This window comes from Genypterus blacodes, unplaced genomic scaffold, assembly GCF_046128005.1.
Source record: "Genypterus blacodes isolate CSIRO-AG114 ecotype Tasmania unplaced genomic scaffold, CSIRO-AGI_Gbla_v1 ptg000003l_1, whole genome shotgun sequence".
NCBI classification, from domain to species: Eukaryota; Metazoa; Chordata; class Actinopteri; order Ophidiiformes; family Ophidiidae; genus Genypterus; species Genypterus blacodes.
This window is the reverse complement of record NW_027466817.1, coordinates 5,546,603-5,567,844: the sequence shown is the minus strand read 5'-3', so window position 1 is coordinate 5,567,844 and position 21,242 is coordinate 5,546,603. Positions and strand designations below refer to the sequence as shown.

The window sequence follows — 21,242 nt, the reverse complement described above, 5'->3', positions numbered from 1 at the left end:
GAGGAAAGACCCTTGACCATAATTTAATTAATTAATTGATTAATTAATTTAATCAATCAAATGAATATAAGCCTAATTTTGTCTGTTAGTTGTGCAAAATGTGATCGTACTGTAAATGTGAATAACAAAACTACAAAAGACTATTAACCTTTATGAGCTGTAATGTTTCCCAATGCAGCAGCTCGTTTTGATATTCAATATTTTGGCTCAGTTAACTGGTTAGTCCTTAATCATCAATGGAGGTGGATGCATTGACCTCAGTTGCAGTTGTGGCAAGTGATGCTGAGCTGCCAGTTAAGGTGCTGTCAGGACCTTTGGAATGTGGTCTCATAATCTCGTCAGTGTTGCGTTCAGGTTTCACCAAAAGAATATAACACTTTGGCAGGAAGATGCAGGTCAGCAGGCCAAAGCTGGAAGCCAGGATGGCAAAGATCTGGACCGCTACCATGAATTTCCCGCGTGTGCTGAGGTAAGCTGGGACGAAGGAGATCCACACGATGAAGAACACCAGCATGCCGAAGGTCATAGACTTAGCCTCACTAGAACAGGAAAGGAGTGTTCTTTAAGATCCTAATGTTTGTGATCGAAGATGACACACACAACATGCACTTTCTGCAGATTTGGAAGTTGAAGCAAAGCGTTTGCTGTCCTCACTAACACATTAGGTCAGTAAAAGGAGAAGCTCCAGTTCTTTGCTTCCATGTGTAAGCACCAAGATGCAGTGAAGACCAGCTCATCTCACATGAGGAGTGAGATGGTAGCTGAGTATCTTCCCACATACTGACCATGTTATGACAATAAGTCACAATTGTTATCTATAGTAACATACAGCAATCCATGGATATTCAATTACATAATCTTTCTATCGTAAAAGCCAATTTCCAAGTTGCTGAAATGATTTCAGGATGGTTTCCTAACATGTCCTTCATGATGTAACCTTGTTTGATAGCTACCTGCAATGGTCCTCCAGTTTGCGGGCTATGAAGGCAAAGATGAAGGCAATCAGAGCTAGCAGGATGTCATAAGCAAAGATACAACAGATGAAGACGACCGAGCCTTCATCACACTCCAGGATGATCTTCACGTTTTGGGCAGCTGTGTTCTTCACAGGGCGTGGAGGGAGGACTATGAGCCACACTGTACATGCTATTGCCTGGGGTGAAGGGAGATGAGATGAGATTACAGATTACAGATTTCAGATGATACATGTTGACATTTGCTTTTGATTTACCTGTATTAAAGTTGCCGCAACAGCTATCACCCTCTGGTGGACACAGGTGATACTGTCAACGTCAGGGTTAGGACAAGCATTGCTGTCGCTGATGGGAGGCGTAGTGTGGTTGGTTACAATCAAATCAGGACCTTCATTGTTGGCTGCAGCTTCAGCGGCAGCCTTTGCAGCTTTAGCGGCTGCTTTAGCTTTGGCTCGGACTGCTTTCATTGCACGAGCTCTCAGCATCAACACTGCTGCCTTACCTGAAGCATTGAAACATATAAATATGTTCATCACAGGCACTTCTTTAACTTTGCAAAAATGATCAGCATGAAGGCAGTTAAAATTCTAAGAGAAGGTCCATTAATATCTTTTGTATGGGGAATTTCAGGGTACATTGAGACGGAGTTAGAGAGGTGCACCTTTCAAAGTTTTACCCACCCATGATGGAGGAAAGGCAGAGAGCAAAGCCCAGAGCCAGGCCAACCTGACTGGTCATGCAGCTCCAAGGTGCCGGCTCTCCCAGGAAAACGATGGAGCAGAGGAAGGTCACCACAAGGGAGAAGAGTAGAGAGAAACTCAACAGGGCATCGTTGACTTGTACCATTGGGGTTCCAAGGTGCATCACAAACACCACCTGGACACATCAGAACACAAATACAATGAGAAAATGACCAGGACCAGCTTTCAGAACCACTGTGTGTGACTCTCACCGCAACAGCGATGGTGATCAGAGCTCCGAAGGCAGAGATGGCAATGAGGGTGATCCCCAGTGGCTCTCCAAAGGCCAGGAACTCGATGATTTTTGGGATACAGGTGTCACGGGCAGGATTGGACCAGTAGTCCTCAGTGCACTCGATACATTCACGAGCATCTGTATGACACATTCAAATGTGCTGTAAAATCATTTGGGTGAGATTATTTGGAGTCCATTCATCAAGGTTAATTCTCAATCAGCAAGTCGGACTCTTAAGGAAGATATCGTTTAATATTAAATGTTAAGTCTAAACGTTTACTGACTAGTTCGGTTGCTGATCTCTCCATCAGCACAAGGAATACAGTCAAAGCAGCAGACTGGCTCTCCCTGTCGGATCCCCTTCCTGGTCCCCGGCTGACAGTTCTCACTGCACACAGACCGAGGAGGCTGCAACACACACACACACACACACACACACACACACACGCGCACACACACACACATAGATACATATACATCCACAAACATACTGGTCTAAGTAGAATCAGAAATATATGACATATTGTCGGAATCCTACATAAATCAAATTGCCACTGACCTCTAGTTCATCATTATTCCAAAAAATTGATGCATTCTGTATGGTCATCCTGGCCTCTTTGGACTCTGTACCATTATATCTTCCCACACTGACATAGGATATTTCCCCTTCGCTATTGAACTGCCAATTAAGGATTTCATAGAGGCCTTCCACGTCCCCTTTAGTAAAGTACATCTCCTCTCCTGTGTGGGGCACTTCGAAACGCACATTCATCAGGTAGTACATCAGCTGGAAGAGAGACATTCTATATCAGAGCAGACCGCACCAGGAAAGAAGGCTAATGCACAACATGGCAGGATGCGGGCAACAGATGTGGCTTTTGAAATCATTTGTGGTGGATTTAACATCATAGCACACAAACAGCTATAAATATATATATAGTCAAACTATACAGCACACTACATTTTGCAACTACATTTTGCAACAGCTATAGTGTATACAGTATGTGCATGCAACACACATGCCGTCAGAAACATTCTTATGTACGCACATGCTTTGCACACACACGCTTACCTGCCACGGCTCAAATTTGTTGATGTCAGCACAGCTGTTCTTGTTGAATGGTCCCTGTCCAACCACACAGTGCTCCAGGTTGTGCAGGGCATAAGCCACAGCGTATACGGCCTTGTACACACTGTCGGGATAAGCCTTCATCATCATCATCATCATCATCGTAATAATTATTAACACTGCAATAGTCTATATTAGAATTGTTATTGGATGTTTCAGTACAAAGTGAACTGACTTGTAAGTAATTCGTAACTGGGAGACGTCAGAGTAAGTGTTGTTGAGCGGCGCCAGAGACTCTTTCCCTGTACACAGTCCATCAGGAACCCCTCTGGCCGCCTTGGACACAGTGTCGTTATTGGCCTTAGCCCGCAGCTTGGCCTGCCTCAGAGCTTTACCATAGTCCAGTGTGCAATTAAACAGCTGAAACAAAGATACAAGCTAGGATGTAGGATTACTTGCTGGAATTGTTGTAAATATCAGGTTTCCTAGATAGTGCATCTTACATAAAGATAGATGGAGACAAACCCAGTTGGCCATCACTACTAATTCAATTACTGTGTGAGGTCAAATAAGCATCATACAACACACCGTCTCCCAAAACTCCTCAGTCAGGGCGTCATCATAGGGGTCCAAGTCCAGTAGATGGCGCTGAAGACCTGGGATGTCAGCTCTCCTCACCCCAAAGCCCAGGGTGCCACCGAGCACTGAGCTCACCTGGACACACATATACACACATACAACATCAACCTCAGGTCAAATGATGGAGCTGCAGCTTAAACAGGCCAAAAAATCTAGCCTTCCTCAATTCCTCAACTGATGACCTTTGACCTGGTCTGGACTCACCCCAGGCTGGTTGATGAGAGCAGAGGTGACCCAGGCCTCGCTGGCAATCCAGGTGCGGTTGGTAACGTTTTGGTGGATCAGCTCAAGGATGAGCGGACTGAGATCTACATCTGATGAGAAGACAATGATGATCTTGGCTGAGGAGTCAATCACTGTACTGACAATACGCTGGATGTCCTCTGGGGAGCTGAACTGGGTGGGATGAAAGGGGGAGGGGTGATGGGATTGGATTTGGAATTCAACTGCAGGATTTGTTATATGATTTTGATTATGAGCGGTGACATTGTTATGTTGCATTGGCAAAAACAATGCAATTAGATTGATTAAGCACCTTAGGGAGGGTTTCAGAGAAAGATATGCAGACTCCAGCCTCCTCCACCTTCTCCTTGAAGTCCTTGATGCCATACTTGCCATAATCGTCATCAGCAGCTATGGTGCCCACCCAGGTCCAGCCAAAGTGCAGCACCAGGTCTGCCATGGCTGCAGCCTGATGCTTGTCATTGGGAATGGTCCTCAGGAAGGTGGGGAACTGGAACTTACTTTGCAAAGCAGAGCATGATGAAAAATAGCTGACCTAAAGGAAAGGAAAGGAAAGGAAAGGAAAGGAAAGGAAAGGAAAGGAAAGGAAAGGAAAGGAAAGGAAATGATCTTCTTAGCTTCTTAGGATGAACTTCTCGTGGACTTTATCTGGATTGCTCACTTGCGACCAACCTGTGGGAAGTGATACAGCCCCAGTATCCGGGCAGTGGCTATGGACAGATCAGAACCCCCAGAACCCACTAGAGCAGCCAGTGGCGCCCCAGAGCCACAGCGGTAGTTAGGTACAGCCTCATCCTGGCCCGTCAGGTAGGTGAGGGTGCCCTCCACAGCTTTGGAGATGGTGAAGCAGGAGTCATAGATGACGTATCCCAGTTCGGTGTTGGGCAGCAGGTCCGTCCTCTTGTTAATCTCTTTGATGGCGAACAGCATGGTTTGGGTCCAACGGAATGTACGGAAATTAAACCTGCAGGGATGCGTGCAGTGGAATTATTATTGTAATTATGCATCAGTTCCCTATGTTCATAATCATTATCACCTTTGTGTTGCTTTTATGTAACTAGGTTATTGTTTTCTCAAGTAGATGATGGCGTATGATTATTTCTCTTTAGATATTATTGCCTAAATTAGTCACAAGAGGCCATTTCACTTTCACATGATCACTTCATGCACCACAGTAAATACAGAATGTCCTTCTCCATAATATTAAAGGCCACTGTGACTAATTGGTCCCAGTGGTGCAGCTCCACTCCATCTTAATTTTAGTAGTTACAATCAAGAGGTAAATAGTTTTTTGCACAAAATGTATACATTTTCCCTCATGTAGGAGACTTAAATAATAAAACTTTTCTTAAACCTAATGTATGAGATTATTTATGGTTAGCGCAACAAAAATTTGCCAATTTCAGTTAATTTCTATTTAAAGCTGACAAAATCAACACACTTGTGAACTCACCCTTCACACCCTGAGGAGACGGGCACCCTTGAAGTGTTGCGTGGGGTGGAAGCAATACTCATGTGAACAGGAAACATTCCTCCAACGACCACCTTCTTCTTTTCTACATCCTTGTAGCCACTCAAGTTGAACTTTGCCTTCAACTTGCAGGTGGACTCTGCTGCAACAGGCTGGTAAATGTGGTAAAAAACACATAATCCAAGCAAAAAGCGATAGATTTCCATGCTATGCAGATGTGGAAAGGGAGATGTGAGAGCGACTTGCTTGTGGCAGATCGCAAAGAAACAACGGAGTGTGACAGGTGCCTTATCTGGTCCCAGGGGAGATGTGCTGAATGAGGTAGCAAGACAACAGATGGAGAAGTGCAGAGATGAAGACCAGACAGAAGACAAGACTAAATGAATTTAACCTATAGAGGAAAATAAAGAAGTAGGAACACCACAGGGGAAAATACTTGATTCAGGTAAAAGTAACATATTTAATTTTCCACTTACACAGAAGTAAACATGTATTAGTGGGACTTGTTCATCATTGTGAGTAGGCAGATTAGTAATAGTGATATTTTATCTGGAGCTGAATGTTGAATCCTGAAAATGTAGAGAAAAAAGTACAATATGTCCCTCTTCAATGCAAAAAACAACACATCTCTCTCTTTCTCTCTCTCTCTCTCTCTCTCTCTCTCTCTCTCTCTCTCTCTCTCTCTCTCCTTCTCACCAAACATCATTACAGTGTCTGCAGGTAAACTGCCACAGGCCAAAAGTTAATTGGCAGCTGCAGGTAGCAACTTGTACAGCCTTTATGCAACATTACTGCGTGGCTACTGTTCCTAGAGCATTGTGTCGTCTCCTGGGTCTGGCTCTGCTTCGTGTTGATGGGTGACTTAACTTGTCTGCTCATGTTTGCAGTCAGCAGGGACACACACACCTGAACCCCAGATACAGAGAGGGAGCCACTGAAAACAAATATATGCATTGTTAGATCATTTTTCAAAGGGAAGTTTTCATGTCAAACAAAAGCATATAGGGGAGATTCATGTTGGATTTACTGGCTTTATGCTTTTGTGTAATGACTGATGATAATTACCTTCGGCGGAGCTATCGGACAAACAAAAGCATGTGTGTTTGCGTGTGATCATGTAGCCCTTGTGATATGTCTGAAACACGAGAGCCTTCTGACTTGTACAGATGAGATCTGTAAGAAATCAATTATACACACAAATCAGTCAGTAATGAAGAGGAAACTGGAAACGGAGCATTTCCTAATCCAGCATGATCCTATGGTGTGTTGATTCCATTGTTATGAACCATCTAATCTTCATAGAGATTACTACAATTGCTCTCGGCATTAAGTCAAGCACACTCACTGTGCATGATGGGAGTGAGATGGGACTTTTGGTACTGGATATGATAACAGCTGGTTCCATCTGGAGGTGCAGACAAAAATATGCAGTTTGGCAACTATAACACATTCCCAATAATGTGTTATTGCATATGACTAACCAATAATGGAACAAAGACATTATCACAATATTGGCTGAACATTATTGGTCAAGACAGGTTATTATTGTTATTTTGTTAATTTTTATTGTCCACCATATTGGGAATGCAAGTTCAACCCTCCCCTCATATTGCCATCTTCCGCACCCCATCTGACTCACGCCAATTTAACACCTCAGAAAAGGAAATGGTCATGGTCACCTCTCTGCTTGCTAGACGCCTTTACGATCCTTTACCCCTCCCTCTATTCCGCAATGGCTGAAGGATACAATGTATTTTCTTAAACTCAAGAAAATCAAGTACACTATGAGGGGCCACACTGATAAGTTCTATCAGAGATGGCAACCATTTCTCTCTTACTTCACAGATCTACAGATCTACAGGCAGTGACTGATTAACAGAACCCTGAACAGTTCCTTTTTATTTTTTCATATTATTTTACATCCCAGGCGGGCCAGGAGGGGGTTGTGTGGATGCGGGGTGGATGTATGTTAGCGGGGTTGGGTTGGGTTTCTGGGTGGGAAGTCCTCTATTTGTTTTTGTTTTTGTTTCTCTCCTCTCTCCTTCTCTTTACCACAGCCTATGATGCGATTTGTACTAGCATACATTGCTGTTTGACATCATCCTGTAAAAACTGTATTTACCCTATGAGGTCATCGCAATTTCAATCTACTTGCATTCTACCTCAGGGTCTACGTACAAACTTTAACAACAATAATAACAATAATACAACCTTCCTTCTCTCTCTCCATCTCTCTCTCTCCTCTTTTTGTATAAAAAATTATCTCCAAAATATCCTATAATTGTATGCGCAATGTCATGTATAATGTTTGCTTCAATAAAAACAAATAGCAGAAAAAGACAGGTTATTATATTAGTGAGCAGGCTATTACATTATTTAAGTGATTGATATTATCGTATTATCAATATTATAGAAGGAACATCATTGTGTGCTAAAGGGTCTCATCCATCGGATAACGGACACAACCTCCTTGAAGGAAGTAAAGGCTTTTCTTAGAAACTCATAAGAAAAGGAATTTTCAACATGTAGATCTTTATTAAAGCTCAGTTTTTCCATTGTACAAATGTCATGGTTGAAGCTGCATGCAGTGGCTCCCTTTGAGGCACATTACTAAGGAGTGAGCATTGTTGAACACAAATCTTAAAAACCCAAATAAGACACAGAATTGCATAACACTGCAGCTAGAAATGTAAATATCCATTAACATCAAGCTGTTGCTTTCAATGGAGATGAAGCTTAAAAATATGCACATATAAAAAGGCAGAACAGAAAGAGACGCACTATTAACCAGTTAAGACAAGGGACAGTTTAATTTGCATGATAAGTATTTGTACGGAGACACAAAGACAATAAAGTCCAATAGAAAGTCTCTAATCAGAACAATAAACTCTTTAAAACTCAGTTAAACCTGAGCACAGTATCCACTGAGAGGACTAAATGACGCGAGTTGAAAATTTTACTGAGTATTTTAACATGACCTTTGACACCACAGAGAGAAACATTTAAAGGTGAAGATTCCACTGGATATTAGTTTGTTTTTTATAATACGTTGAAAAAGCACAAAGGCTTTACGGGTCAAACAGACAAATGTGCAAAAATGTGCCCCTGCACGACAGAAGAGCAGCCAAATGATGACGTGATGACAGCAATTTACACAAAATCAGTTATAAACTCTACTGTACTTATAGATTTTGTTAATAGTCCTCTTGTCGTGGTATTCTTCGTAAAAAGCATACATATTGCAGCATGAGGAGAAACAGTGTTATATTCTCCTTTCTGAAAACAAGAGAGTCCAGGTCAGGTCACATAGGAAAAGAAAAAAAAAACAACAAAAAGTTAACAGGCACATACAAAGTTCATATTGGCCTACGCAGCTCCACGCCAGTTTAAACTGAAGCCATTGCTGCTGTTTGTGATGCATACAGCAACAGTCAACAAATCGAACGTGGGGTGGATCGTCGGGAGCCCAAAAATCGTACATCACAGCAAATTCTACTTTTGGCAAAACAAAAAAAAAAAGCTTAAAAATAGTTGATTGGTCACATAGGTTTTCTGTTCGGTTTTGCTTTGGAACAGGCAACCTTCTTCTTAGCACAGTATACAGGCAGAAAGAGAAAATTAACAGAGGATAGTCCTAGGCTGACAGAGTTCTGACCTACAACAACAAAAAAAATGAGTGATAAAAACAAGAAAAAGCAATCGCCGAAGGTTTTCAACGCCTCCTTTTGCTCTTCCTCCTTTCACATTTTCCATAATGCAACCTGAGGCACAACATCAGTCCTCCTCAAAACCATCGCAGCATCTGGCCGCTTGCCTTTAATGGTAGACGTCACAAAGGGAAGCAGCAAGTCACTTTATCGTAAAGAAATGTTGTACATGGATCAAAAAAGACAAACTGTTAATATATTATCAATAAACACTAACCAAACCCCAACGCCAAAAATATTAAGACCGAGGAGGAGGAGAGGGTGGTGGAGAGGGGAGCAGAGTAGTCGCGCCTTTGCATGTGCGCTGGTCACAGTTACTGTCTGCCTTCTGTGGGAATGTTCCATGAGAGGGAGGAAGGGTACAGGAGGGAGGGAGGAGGGAGACGAGGAGGAAGGATCAGAAATGCAAGACAAAGGAGAGGAGTCCAGCAGCCCTCTCTGCAATTGGCTGAGTGTGTACATGTGTGTGTGTACATGTGTGTGTGTGTGTGTACATGTGTATGTGTACATGTGTACGTGTGTGTCCCATTCGTTGTGACGACGTGTTGTTTTACTCCCACTCTGTGGTGCCGGGAGGCTTGGAGGTCAGATCATACATGACTCTGGAGATTCCTGGGATCTTCTTAATCTCGTTCACCATCTTCAGCACCACCTGGTGGAACAGACGAGCACATTAATCACTTTATCACAGTCCTCTCCTCAGGCGTGAGGCAGCCGAGCCACTGTGGGGCTGACTAAAAACCAAGAAGTTTTACCTCCTCTGGGATATGGTTTCCAGGCATGGCGGGGATCCCGGTCATGAAGTCACTGGTGATGAAGGTGCGAACGACCACGGAGCGCCGGCAGGATGGCTGCTTCTGTAGCGGGTCCCGGTCAAAGTGCAGAGGGGTCAGGATGACCGGCATCTGGCTGATCTTACCAGAGTACCCTAAAAGAGAATCACAGTAAAAGAGAGGAGGCCATGTGAATAAGCAAGCTTACTCAATAGAGAGAATAGTTCAAGCTCAAATCCAACATGTTTATCTGTTACATAATATTACTGCATCACCCACTGATACTCGGGTGGATTGCTAAACAGAGTTGGATGAAGTTAATCTTGCACACGTTCATAATAGCCCTTCATAACTGGAACACACACTACAGCACTAAATGTTTTTAAATCAGGACCTAGTGTGAAAATAAACTGAAATAAAAAGTGAGAGAAAGATTACGAGCACATTAAGTTTGGTAGGTGGCCAGACAATGACTTGATCTTACAAAGGGCTGATTAGTTCTACAGAAACTGAACTACAACTCATAATTGACTTTATGCTTCCAGTTTAAAAATTTCCTCTCACAATATGAAACTATAACAACACATTTGTATTGTCTTACCCTGGATTTTTTATTAGGTTACAGATTTGGATTTGAAGTTCATATTTATCTAAACAAACTAATTCTCAACAGTGCCATGAATTATTGTATTAGCAAAATCAAATCACTCCACCACACACACTTACCAGACTCTCTAAGGATAGAATGAGCTACAAAGTCAGCCTGTCTGAGCGTGCTCAGAACGCCTGTGGTCAGGAAGGTTGGGGTAATGTCTGTCGGCGGCTCCTTCACGTGGGACCCAAACACATACACAACTCTGAAACGGAGAGAGAGGAATAAGTGTGTTTGCCAGTGAGGACAAAGGCAAATCAAAGTTACAAGTAAACATTTAATCATTACCTATTGATGCTATGGCACATGCGAGGGATGAGTCTGGCCAGGAACATGAGAGACTCCCAGTGTGGAGACTCTTTACTTGTGATACCACACACATAACTGTAGGAGCGGCAGTCACCCTGGATGTCAGAGTGAGAAAAAGGTACAGACATATCATGAGCACATGTACACTTGTGTTTAAAATGAGCAAGAGAAGTTTCTAAAAAAAAAAAAATGGAGTCGTGTCTGTTGCGTAAAAATGTCTCGTCCAATAAATTCCAAGAGCAATAAAAGTTGTGTATGTCTACTTTCTGTCCGCCCCTAAGCTTGAGGTTTCAGACTCATTTAAAACTCTGACTTCAAACAGGAAGCAAGAGAACACACCCAGCACAGTCATTGTTGGCTGCAGAGTGGGGTGTGTGGACGGAGAAAGTGGTCAGGACTCTACTGCTTTCCCTGTAAAAGGTTCATCCGTTGTGACTGCATCGATTCAAAACATACGAAACGGAAATCCCAGCAATTGTCATTAGAGGGGTGGCAGGGTAAAGCTTCAATGTGTGGTGAAGGCTTTTCAGTCATGGTGTGCAGATGGAGCCCGTGGCTACAGAGGGAGGGACAAAGGAGTCACAGTTTGAGGCCTCATCTGGATGGGTGTGGACTGTGGTCTACCACTAACCTAAGATTATAACACAAGAAAAGCAAAAGACGCAGAGTGGAGACCAAGTGTTTACATCTGATCCCTCCGATGGTCCAACAAACTGCACCAAATGTCCGCCCACATAGGTTATTTTAAGAACTTCCTCAGGCTGAGTCACTGATGAAGTTTGGTTATTGCATCATCAGCGCTGGTGCTTTAGTCTACGTTTGCATCATGGGTGTTGGTTTAAAAAAATAGAAAACAAGGCCTTGCTGCTTTTGAGAATTTCGCAGTTTCTGTGTCTCCGTCTTCTGAGCTGGGGACATCTTACTCCAGTTCTTGCAGTAAGATGAGTATTTTTGGGAATGTGTGTGGGACACTAAATAAAGCAATGTGCTCCTTGTGAAATAAGCACAGTGTGGGTCTGTTAAGACGTTCACAGCCACAGTCACCAGGAATCTGTCTATATGCACCCACACTATGAAATTACATTCCTAACAAAATAAATATAAGGTCTGGGCAGTTATATTTAGGGTTTTGTCGTTTGTCCTTTCTAAATTTGGAAAGCACTCTAAGCCATCTTATACAGAAAAATATGCAAGTATTTTTATTTCATTTGTCGTAACCTTGGTAAGCGAAACTATTTGAAATTCGTGTTTGTGCAACAACCCAAATTAGACTAATAGCTGATGCACTTATTTGTTTTCTAATTTGTCCTTTTTTCTCATTCATCTTGTTACCTTACTTATTGCACTTCTACTCTAGCTCTAGTTATGCTCTTAGCTGTTGGTTTTAGAAGGAAATGCACTTACGATTTCTAGTGACCTGAAGTTCTTTTATCTACCTTTGTTGAAGTGATGCATGACCGTAATGTAATGTAATGTAGCGACATACCAGCAACCAAGCAACATTCAATTGAAGTGAATTTACCTGAACACCAACAGTCTTTATGGGCAGCAGGAAGGCATTGAGTGAATGAAGGCTGGTGATCTGCATGAGCTTCTCCTCCTCCTCATCTGATATGCAAGACTTGACTCTCTGCAACAACACATGGGGCTGGAGAAGAGACAGAGACAGAGATAGAGACAGAGTTGAAATAAACCTAGGACTTCATATGGCACTGGAAAACAGATATACACAATATAAAGTCATTGATTTGTCTTGAAATGTGGCCAGTCAGCCAGCAGAGGGTGTGTGTTAATGAGCCATGTCAATGTCTTGGTTGTTGTGTGGGCAAAACGCCTACTTCAAGCCCATGTGTCTGCTTAAGCTGCTTAATAAATACCACACAGGGAATTGCTGATGTGTTGGTCCTAAATGGAGTGTACTTATAGATAGAGGGCCTTTATCCAAAGCGCCATACAATGACCTCACATTCACACACAGACGGCAGGGGCATTACACGCAAGGAGCCAACCTGCACATCAGGAGCAGTTTGGGGTGAGAACAGGTTCAGTCGGAGGAGCCTGGACTCAAACCAGGAACCTTTCAATCCCTTGACCATTGCTCTACATCTAGTTATTGGAATGTAATCAAATACTACTGTAGCATAATTGTGTTGGATTGTAAAGTTGTTTCATGGAAGGAATGCAAGGGAAAATGTAGCATATCTCACCGTTCACTGCTAGTCACTTACAATAACACAGTTTGAACCGATATCTGTACCACTGACCTTTTTGACACTAGCAGAGAAGTCTGTAATGATTTTAAGGATGTTGTTCGTTTCAGCAAAGTCCTTGCAGACGTAGGGCTCCTCTGCGCAAATCACTCTGATGGACAAGCCGGGTCCTACGGGCACAGGAGAGGGCGCATTTTAAACAAACATGGACGTCTCTTGTGAAAGCACTGCATTGGCATAGCAGGGGGGAGGAGGTCATGTTGCAGAGGGGAAGAACGGGTCAAAAGACACAAAGAGTTGGCTCTGGCAAGTTTTTGTTTATGTTCCAGTCCAAGGGAATGAGTTACTGTGCGCAAAAGAGAAAGTGAGCAAAAAGGAAAGCAGATGCAGAAGGTGGAAGCCAGTAGCACTTCAAGCAGATCATAGCTGCCACAACAATAGTGTGTGTGTGTGTGTGTGTGCATGCGTGCGTACTAACCAGGGAAAGGATGTCGAGAAACAATCTCTTCTGGCAAGCCCAGCTCTCTGCCCAGTGCTCTCACCTCATCTTTATGGAAATCCTTCAGTGGTTCGATTACTCGTCCCTGGGGGATCACAAAGGAGTGGGATCAGCATTGGAACAGTGAGGGAGAGGAGGGACGTGCTCAGGTGTTGCAAAGCCGCGCAATAATATGTAAAACAACGCAAGAATGAAAAAAAGTAGATAGGAAGGAAAAGAGTGAATCTTCAGCAGCTTGGAATGTAATTTTTCTAGAGGCAAGGCCAATGTTTAGATACTGGCAGTCACCCAAAAGTACACCCATACTGTGAGGCAGCAGCAGCATGTCATTGTGAAGTTAGTGTATGTGTGTAGGCGTGTGTATGTTTGCCAGTACCTCATCTCGGAGTTTGCGGATCAGCTCGGTGTCGTTGTGGTGCGTTTTGATGAGCTCTGCTTTGCCACTGGCGATGTGAGAGGCGCTCTCGATGAGATCGGGCCTCAGGGTGCCTTGGGCCAGGAAAACATCCTCTGGCCTCAGGTTCATTTCTCCAATCACCTCATTTGCCACCTGGGCACAGCAAGCAACACAAACGACAAAGTCAGATGCCTAATCTTAAGTTCAACATTTAAAACAAAAGGCAAGAGTTGACGAAATGATAAATAGATGGACAACAGATTGTCTAACTGAGGGAGACGGGGTGTGGAGTCTATCTGCTGGACAGCAGGAGACAGACTCGCCTTGACAAACGTATCTCCGATGATTTTCCGTTTCTCCTCGGGGTTGGTGGTCATGTTCAAGGTTTTGCTGATGCGCTTTCGTGGCGTCCTGTCCTCGTCAGAGATGGGCAGGGTTGTCGTCCCATTGTAGAAGGTGTGTGCTGCATTCACCACTGGAGAGAGTGAGACGACTAGGTTAAGTTATGACCACAAAAATCTACCTCAAATGGATCACGTCAAAGGCTGTAATACGAGTAACTGCTCAGAGATGAGGGAATAGAATTAACTGCAGGAAAATGACAAAGCAAAAGGAGAAGTAACGATTAGCTCTGCACTGATACAGCCCATTAACTGAGAGATGAATCAATAAATGACTTTATCAATAAGATGAGGAACAACACATATCACAATACTGGCAGACAATATGGAATAACTGACCATCAGCCTTAATATTAGAGCTGATCAATGATTTGTTGAAAGGAAAGGCTCTCACATTACAGCTATTACATTCCAAACTTTAAAATGGAAGGTCCACGCCGTTTCCTCGCCTGTGCACTTTACCTTTGAGTTTGATTCCGAGCTTGGTGAGGGCCTCCTCCACACTCTGGCTCTCCCTCTTCCTCATGAAGCCGTTGTCAATGTGAACCGCGATCACCTGGTCCTGGTTCAGAGCTTTGTTGAGGAGGGCTGTGCACACCGTCGAGTCCACGCCGCCGCTCAGCAGCACCTGAACATGTCACATACACACTCACTTCAGCGGGGGGGGGCGCAGGCCAGGCGTTGGGTTAATTTCATAATTCAAACACAGGCGGCTTCCATTCCTTGAAGTGTTAATCCTACACTTTCATGCCATTTCCTACACTCGTTTTTTGTTCCCCTTCACATTCCCCTGAGATGAAGCCCAGTTTGCAGGAGCTCGGGGAGTAGAACACCTCTTTTCAGCTAGAACATGGTTTAATTTAAGAGTTTAATTGGCTCTACTTAACTCCTCACCGCTGCACTGAAGAGCTGAAGATAGAATTGTAATTCTGTGATTTTCACACTATGCCTCAGACTTTTAATCACATGATGTGCACATGCATGTTAAGTGTGCCAAATGGAACATATTTCCACATTATTACTATTTGTATTCACTTTCCCGCCCTTCTACACAAGCGATGTACTCACCAGCACTTTAGACTTGTCCACTTTTTCTCTTATGTCATTGATGCAGACCTGTTGGCGGTTCTGTACAGTGAAGTTACTGGTGCATCCTGCAATCTCAAACAGGAAATTGCGCAGCATCTCCATACCTCGCTCTGTCAGATCTACTTCTGGGTGGAACTGTGTGCCGTACATCTTCTTCTGTTCGTTAGCGATCCCTGGTCAGGAAAACACAGGTGTGATGGAGTGGAGAAAAGGCTCTTAATTGAACACACCATCTTCAGTCAGGACCAAGACGTGTGGCTGTTCAGGACTCGAGCATCTATGCTAGTTTAAGCGTCTCTTAATAAGGTTCACAAGGTTTGCTGCCATCTTCACTCACCAGCAATGATGTTCCCTGACTGGGCCACCACTTTGAAGCCGTCGGCCACTTTGTCCACACTGTCTCCATGGGTCAGTAGGACCATCTCCTCCTTCTGGAGACCTCTGATAGAATAAACAATATGTTTATTTTGCCATTTAGTGTCACACAATAGTTATGTTGTGTTTTCTGCGTGCTTGAGTAGAGGGTGAAAGACAGGCAGCAATTACAGACGACACGCTTCTATTCTAGACTCTGCAGAGTGGAAAGTCACGCAGGGGAAAATGTGACTCGTGGAATGCTGGTGCAGTTTATGTAGTGAACGCTGCACCGGGGCAAACCAATGAGCAGCAGTTGTGCTTAACACAGCTATGAAGACTAAGCACATAACGTCCTCTGACTTGTCCACCAGTGATTTATTGACTCTTCATTGGTAGAGTGGTAGCCTACAATCTAGCCTGTGCTGAATTTACTCCCTGTGCGGTGTCAGCCCATTCCTAAAAGTAACGACACCAGTACTCCCTGTACCCTGCGATCTCTCAATGTGTTTCTTGCATTTGTAGTCTTGACAAATACCAATTATAAAGTTAAAACGTACAAGGAGATGCAGCACAGGATGATGATAATAATCTGAACCACTGTATTTCAATACATAAGGGGGGTGGGGGGGTCATTTGTTTAACAGGGGGCAAGCATATTACCTGAAGAGGGAGCAAGTGTTGTCCAATCCAATGCTGAACGCTCCATCTTCCCTTACACTCTTTTTGTGTACTGTGCCACCGAAAACTTTATTCATCATCTGTGAACACACGCACACAGGGCAAAGTTAGCATTTTAGGATGATGTCAGAGATACTGGAGCTGTCTGCAGTTGAGAGAAGTGGGCTAATGTATGGTTGTTGGTTTGAATTGCGAGTCCAACTGGGAGAAGTGAATTAATAATGCTCTCTCTCTCTCCCTCCCTCTGCTATTGTCAAAGTGCCCTTGAAGAACGCAATGAAGACCCATCTGCCCCAGGGGAACTGAACAGCAGCCTGGAGAGAAGTGTGCGTACTGGGCAGCTATTCGGTGCAGAATTTGTCTAATGCTTCTTGAACAAAAGGTCTAGAGCAGCCATGGCCAAACCACGGCCCGCGGACCAACTACGGTGGCCACTATAGTGGCCTGGTATGAATTTCTAAAAGAGAATGGAATATTGCCATTTACATAGGCTACATAACAAGCTGATCCTGTAATATCCTTGATTAACCCCTCCCTTCCTTTTTGAAAGGTGTTTTGCTACATTGTTTTCAATCACATTATTGAACTTATTGACCATGAACAGGTTTGAAATAATATTATCGTATTAAATCTAAGATACAGAGATGCCAACTGCAATATATGAGCACATCAATAAACAACTGTGATGTTAAGAGTTAAGATGTAAGGTTTTCAGTGTAACTGGTTGGGACCCTCTGCAGTTAGTTTTGTTTGGCACATTAATCCTTATTGGTTTTTTTATGTGCCCCACAACCCGAAAAGTTTGCCCACAACTGGTCTAGAGTATGAGAGCTAGTCTCCCTAATGACTATACCAGAGTCTCTACAAAAATGTTATTGTGTGTAGGCTTGTGCGTGTATACCTGCATCCCATAGCAGATTCCTAGGACAGGCTTTCCTATAGTGAATATGGCAGGGTCAAACCAGGGGGCATCTTCTGCATACACAGAGGCAGGGCCTCCTGAAATTATGATTGCCCTACAGAGAAGGAAAGCAAGGCCAAATACTTAGGCAAACACATTGCATACAGAAACACAAAATCCACAACTTCAACAAGATTGTAACCATGCAATAACGTTTTTATAACAACAGACCAATACAGAACACAAACATCCATCCACATAAATCGGATTCTTTTTCTTACCTGTAGCCCTGTTCTCTGAGGGCAAATGCAGGGGTCTCCAAAGGGAGGATTTCAGAGCGCACGCAGAGCTCCCGCACCCGTCTGTCAATCACCTTGCCATACTGGGCTCCGGCATCCAATATCGCCACTGCCCCCTCACATGACCCATTCTGCTCTGCACTGCTGATCTCCAGCTGTTAACATACACACACAAAAATACACATTGGTTCATTGTTATGCTTGCAAGCACATCTGAGGTGTGGTGGGGGAGAGATGAGCGGTATGGTGTGTGGTAAGTGATGGTGTAAAGCAAATGGCTCCCAGCTCAGTTCTGAACCGCGCCATGAAATTGCGATTCAATGGGGCCTAACATAATTATGGACATGTGAGTCCATAATGACACAGTGACTCTAATGAAACGTGCTGTAACCATTCAGGCTATCAGTAGAATCACATGAAACCCACAAGGTAATCAAATGGTATTGGCAAAACCCCTTCACAAGCATATGTCACTAATCAAAAGGTATGATGGTCTATGATCCCCACCCCCTAAGTGCGTACACACTGTGGTGGGCTTACTTCTATAAATCGGTGCATCATTCTGTCCATAGGTGTGAGATAAACACACCTCAGTGCAAAAATGAAAGATAGCTCAGACCTCCGATGTAAGAACCAGAGATGAACTTGATGATAGGTAATCATTTAGTTAAAAACAACTTCATATTGGTACTGATGATTTCATAATTTGGTAATGTATAAGGGTGGACAAAGGGGAAGTCAAAGTTGTAAATTTGTTAGTTTGTGTGGCGTCATTGTTGTGAATTTGTTAGCGTTTGTGACGTCACCGCTCAGTAAGTTTCGGAGTCCAGACACTATTGGAAGCGACATGGTTCTCTTGTCTCATCGTTCATGTAGCAGGACTAGACTTGGCCCCAACAACTGCTACATTAAGGGTGAAGAGGAAACAAACGCTTCTACAACTGGCACGTTATTACCGTCTACAAATAACAAAACATGGTAGATAAGGGCGGTATAGTATAGAAACACTTCCCACGTGGCCTGCGGAAGGCACTGCCTAAAACATTAGGCATGGCACCATCTCATTAATTGCATCTAACACATTAAGTGTAAACCGTGATCCCAGTAGATCAATCGAAAAAGCTGGTGTTGTAGTGTGTCCCCAAGCACAACACTGACCAGTTAACAGCGAACTTGGCAATAACGCCAGTAGTCGGATTGTGGTTGTATTTTGCTTACCAACTTGTCAGACCGGTAAACAGAAAATAGTTACTAGCCTAGTGGCGACGTTAGCCAACTGTCAAGTCCATATTACGTTAGCTAAAAAGTGTGTGACATGCACCGGAAGAGTGTAAGCAGCAATGAAACCGGTGCATTTGCCATACGTTGTTTACCATTTTTCTAGCTTAGAAAGAATCTTAAATGAAGGACCAGGAATTGATACTGACGTCATTACAAATTGAAGCTACCTAGGCTATGGCTAACAGGTTACCTACGTAGCATGCTAGCTCTCCGATTGTACACACACACACGCACACACACACACACACACACACACACTAGTAATTAGCCGTAGCTTGTTAGCCGCACGTCCTGCAAGCAGATGGCTCAGTTAGCGAAGCTATGCTAAGACCCACGAGGTACTCAAAGGGGCTACAGAGGATCCACAATAAGAACAAGGTAAAGAGTGTAACAGCAGGAACGGAACATTAACACGCTTTTATTTACTGCCCGGGCTCGGACCATCCTGCCTGGCTATAAAGCTGCTACGAACAACATGTTAGAAGAACACCGCAACAGGCACACACAGTGTACGCATCCGCCTCAGTGATATTGCTGGTAGCTTCACATGCTCCCAACTTTCCCCCGGGGAGGTAACACACAGGCCGGCGGAGAAGACCGCCAGCACCCCCGGCTCCTAACATCGTGTCATACCCGCCACGCTCACACCACCAGTGCCGTCGCAACAGCTGACATTGCCCGCTTACTGACCTTGCTGTCTCCGTTGCACAGAGCCATGGAGGACCGCCGTGTTGTGGAATGAGCACTCCCCTTCGCCTCGGTGTCCCAGCAGGTCTCACAGACAGACACACAGAGAGACACACAGACAGAAAGCTAGCCGCTAGTTAGCTCGTGGCTCAGCACGCCGACTACTGTTTCAGAAGGAGATCGGGTAGTTGAGTGTGTGGATCGGGCTGTCAGCGCCTGTACTCCTTCGCTCTGGGATGAACTTGCACAGTGGGAGCAGATTGTGCATAAATCTATGGGTTTCATGGGTGGAGCGCAAAGTTAGGCCCACAGGGGATGGGCTTGGTCAGCGGGCTTTACTTTGAGTAAACTTAAAATATTTCATGTGGTGGCTTTACTTTTCATAAATTATGAAAATGTCAATAATAGATGTCTGTCAGTGAGTGTGTACAAGCGGATTCCTGGAACCCCCATTCCCAGCCCTGTCTATGCTTTTACATTTATCTATTCATTCATTTGCAAAATGAATAGAAAAGATAAAAAATATTTTTTTAAAGTAATCCTATTAAGCAAAATGGGTTTCCACACATGAAATGATTTAGTTTAGACATACAGCACATCCTCACATTGCAACAGCATAAGTATGTGGATGTACATCAATATCTCATGCAGGTTGAAATTTCAGAGTTGTGAATTTTGCTCAGAAACAAAAAAATACAATTTACAAATTAAACGTATCGGCCACACAAAAATCTTAGATTTCTGTCGGGCAGATCCATCAAGCATGTGAGGACCTGTTCTGTTCTTTACCATATCTCAGTATGTTCAAAGTGTTTAGTTTCTGAGGAATTTCCAGGTATTTCCACAGGCATATTCATATATAAAAATGTTGGGTGATTGTGATTCATGAGTGATTGTGGAGGGGCTGAAAATAATCTATCTATAAAAAAACATTACTTTAAATACTACTAGTGCTTATAATACTACTACTAAGAATGCTTTATAAAAAAATATTATGTATGAGGACAAAGATAAAACCAGAGGCAGGGGAAATTACAACATGTACATGTTACAGACAGGCAAGCATCATATTATCATGTTCTCATGATTAAATCTATGCATCTGAGTGTCTGAAATCAGATATATGACATGGGACAGGTGTAAAACAAAATGTACCAGGGAGTTACGCAACCTGTGGGGAGTTATAGAGGAATCTCACAGCAAAGACACAAATTCCTGGTCGTCAAATAGATGTCAAATTCCACTTGTGCTAGGGAAGATTGCAGTTCTCAGTTGTCTAATCACTTAACAATTTCCCTACTATAATAAAAAGCATATTCCTAATTATGTATCCAAGCGAGAGAGCATAAAGTTCAGATAGAAACATCAGCAGTAGACACTTAAGGGTCACTAGAATATTTTGTGGGGTGAGCACATGGTTAATGAATTGGCTAAAATAGATATAGGGGGTCACTGATGAAAGATAATTACATGTGATAATATCAGTGCTATCCTGTATGAAATGTAATGAGTGATGCTTTACAGTGTACACTAAAATATGAGACACCGAGGCTCTTGCGGAACAAGCTCCTGTTATCACATGCTGATCTGCCCCAAATTTGTCTGTGCGTGGTCACATGCCATCTGTGAGG

General features: G+C 43.4%; 2 protein-coding genes across 2 annotated transcripts; both read right to left on the bottom strand.

The window, feature by feature from the left end:
* Nucleotides 1-226: 226 nt before the first annotated feature.
* On the bottom strand, nt 227-5,559 carry vmn2r1 (vomeronasal 2, receptor 1). The gene is made up of 15 exons (XM_076142110.1): nt 5,354-5,559; nt 4,573-4,864; nt 4,193-4,435; nt 3,862-4,053; nt 3,607-3,732; nt 3,401-3,438; nt 3,254-3,346; nt 3,022-3,142; nt 2,509-2,736; nt 2,234-2,357; nt 1,927-2,087; nt 1,655-1,850; nt 1,232-1,476; nt 954-1,153; nt 227-539 (listed from the first exon to the last, which is right to left on the bottom strand). The coding sequence occupies exons 1-15, from the start codon at nt 5,428-5,430 to the stop codon at nt 227-229; spliced, it is 2,649 nt and encodes an 882-aa protein (XP_075998225.1). The 5' UTR covers nt 5,431-5,559.
* A 2,603-nt stretch (nt 5,560-8,162) lies between these two features.
* On the bottom strand, nt 8,163-19,904 carry gmps (guanine monophosphate synthase). The gene is made up of 16 exons (XM_076145460.1): nt 19,615-19,904; nt 17,626-17,798; nt 17,345-17,459; nt 16,426-16,523; nt 15,746-15,849; nt 15,388-15,581; nt 14,782-14,947; nt 14,242-14,393; nt 13,898-14,071; nt 13,501-13,606; nt 13,077-13,192; nt 12,335-12,460; nt 10,792-10,907; nt 10,578-10,708; nt 9,834-10,006; nt 8,163-9,730 (listed from the first exon to the last, which is right to left on the bottom strand). The coding sequence occupies exons 1-16, from the start codon at nt 19,639-19,641 to the stop codon at nt 9,629-9,631; spliced, it is 2,073 nt and encodes a 690-aa protein (XP_076001575.1). The 5' UTR covers nt 19,642-19,904; the 3' UTR covers nt 8,163-9,628.
* Between the last annotated feature and the right edge of the window lie 1,338 nt (nt 19,905-21,242).

What these genes read in the sequence shown, in the direction of transcription:
- vmn2r1 (XM_076142110.1), bottom strand. Translation starts at nt 5,430, where the DNA reads ATGTTTCCTGTTCACATGAGTATTGCTTCCACCCCACGCAACACTTCA. An exon ending in CTGAGGAGTTTTGGGAGACG is followed by an intron (nt 3,439 to 3,606) that starts GTGTGTTGTATG and finishes TCTTTGTTTCAG; the next exon opens with CTGTTTAATTGCACACTGGA. An exon ending in ACAAATTTGAGCCGTGGCAG is followed by an intron (nt 2,737 to 3,021) that starts GTAAGCGTGTGT and finishes TCTCTCTTCCAG; the next exon opens with CTGATGTACTACCTGATGAA.
- gmps (XM_076145460.1), bottom strand. Translation starts at nt 19,641, where the DNA reads ATGGCTCTGTGCAACGGAGACAGCAAG. An exon ending in CTCAGAGAACAGGGCTACAG is followed by an intron (nt 17,460 to 17,625) that starts GTAAGAAAAAGA and finishes CCTTCTCTGTAG; the next exon opens with GGCAATCATAATTTCAGGAG. An exon ending in GAATCTGCTATGGGATGCAG is followed by an intron (nt 16,524 to 17,344) that starts GTATACACGCAC and finishes GTGTGTTCACAG; the next exon opens with ATGATGAATAAAGTTTTCGG.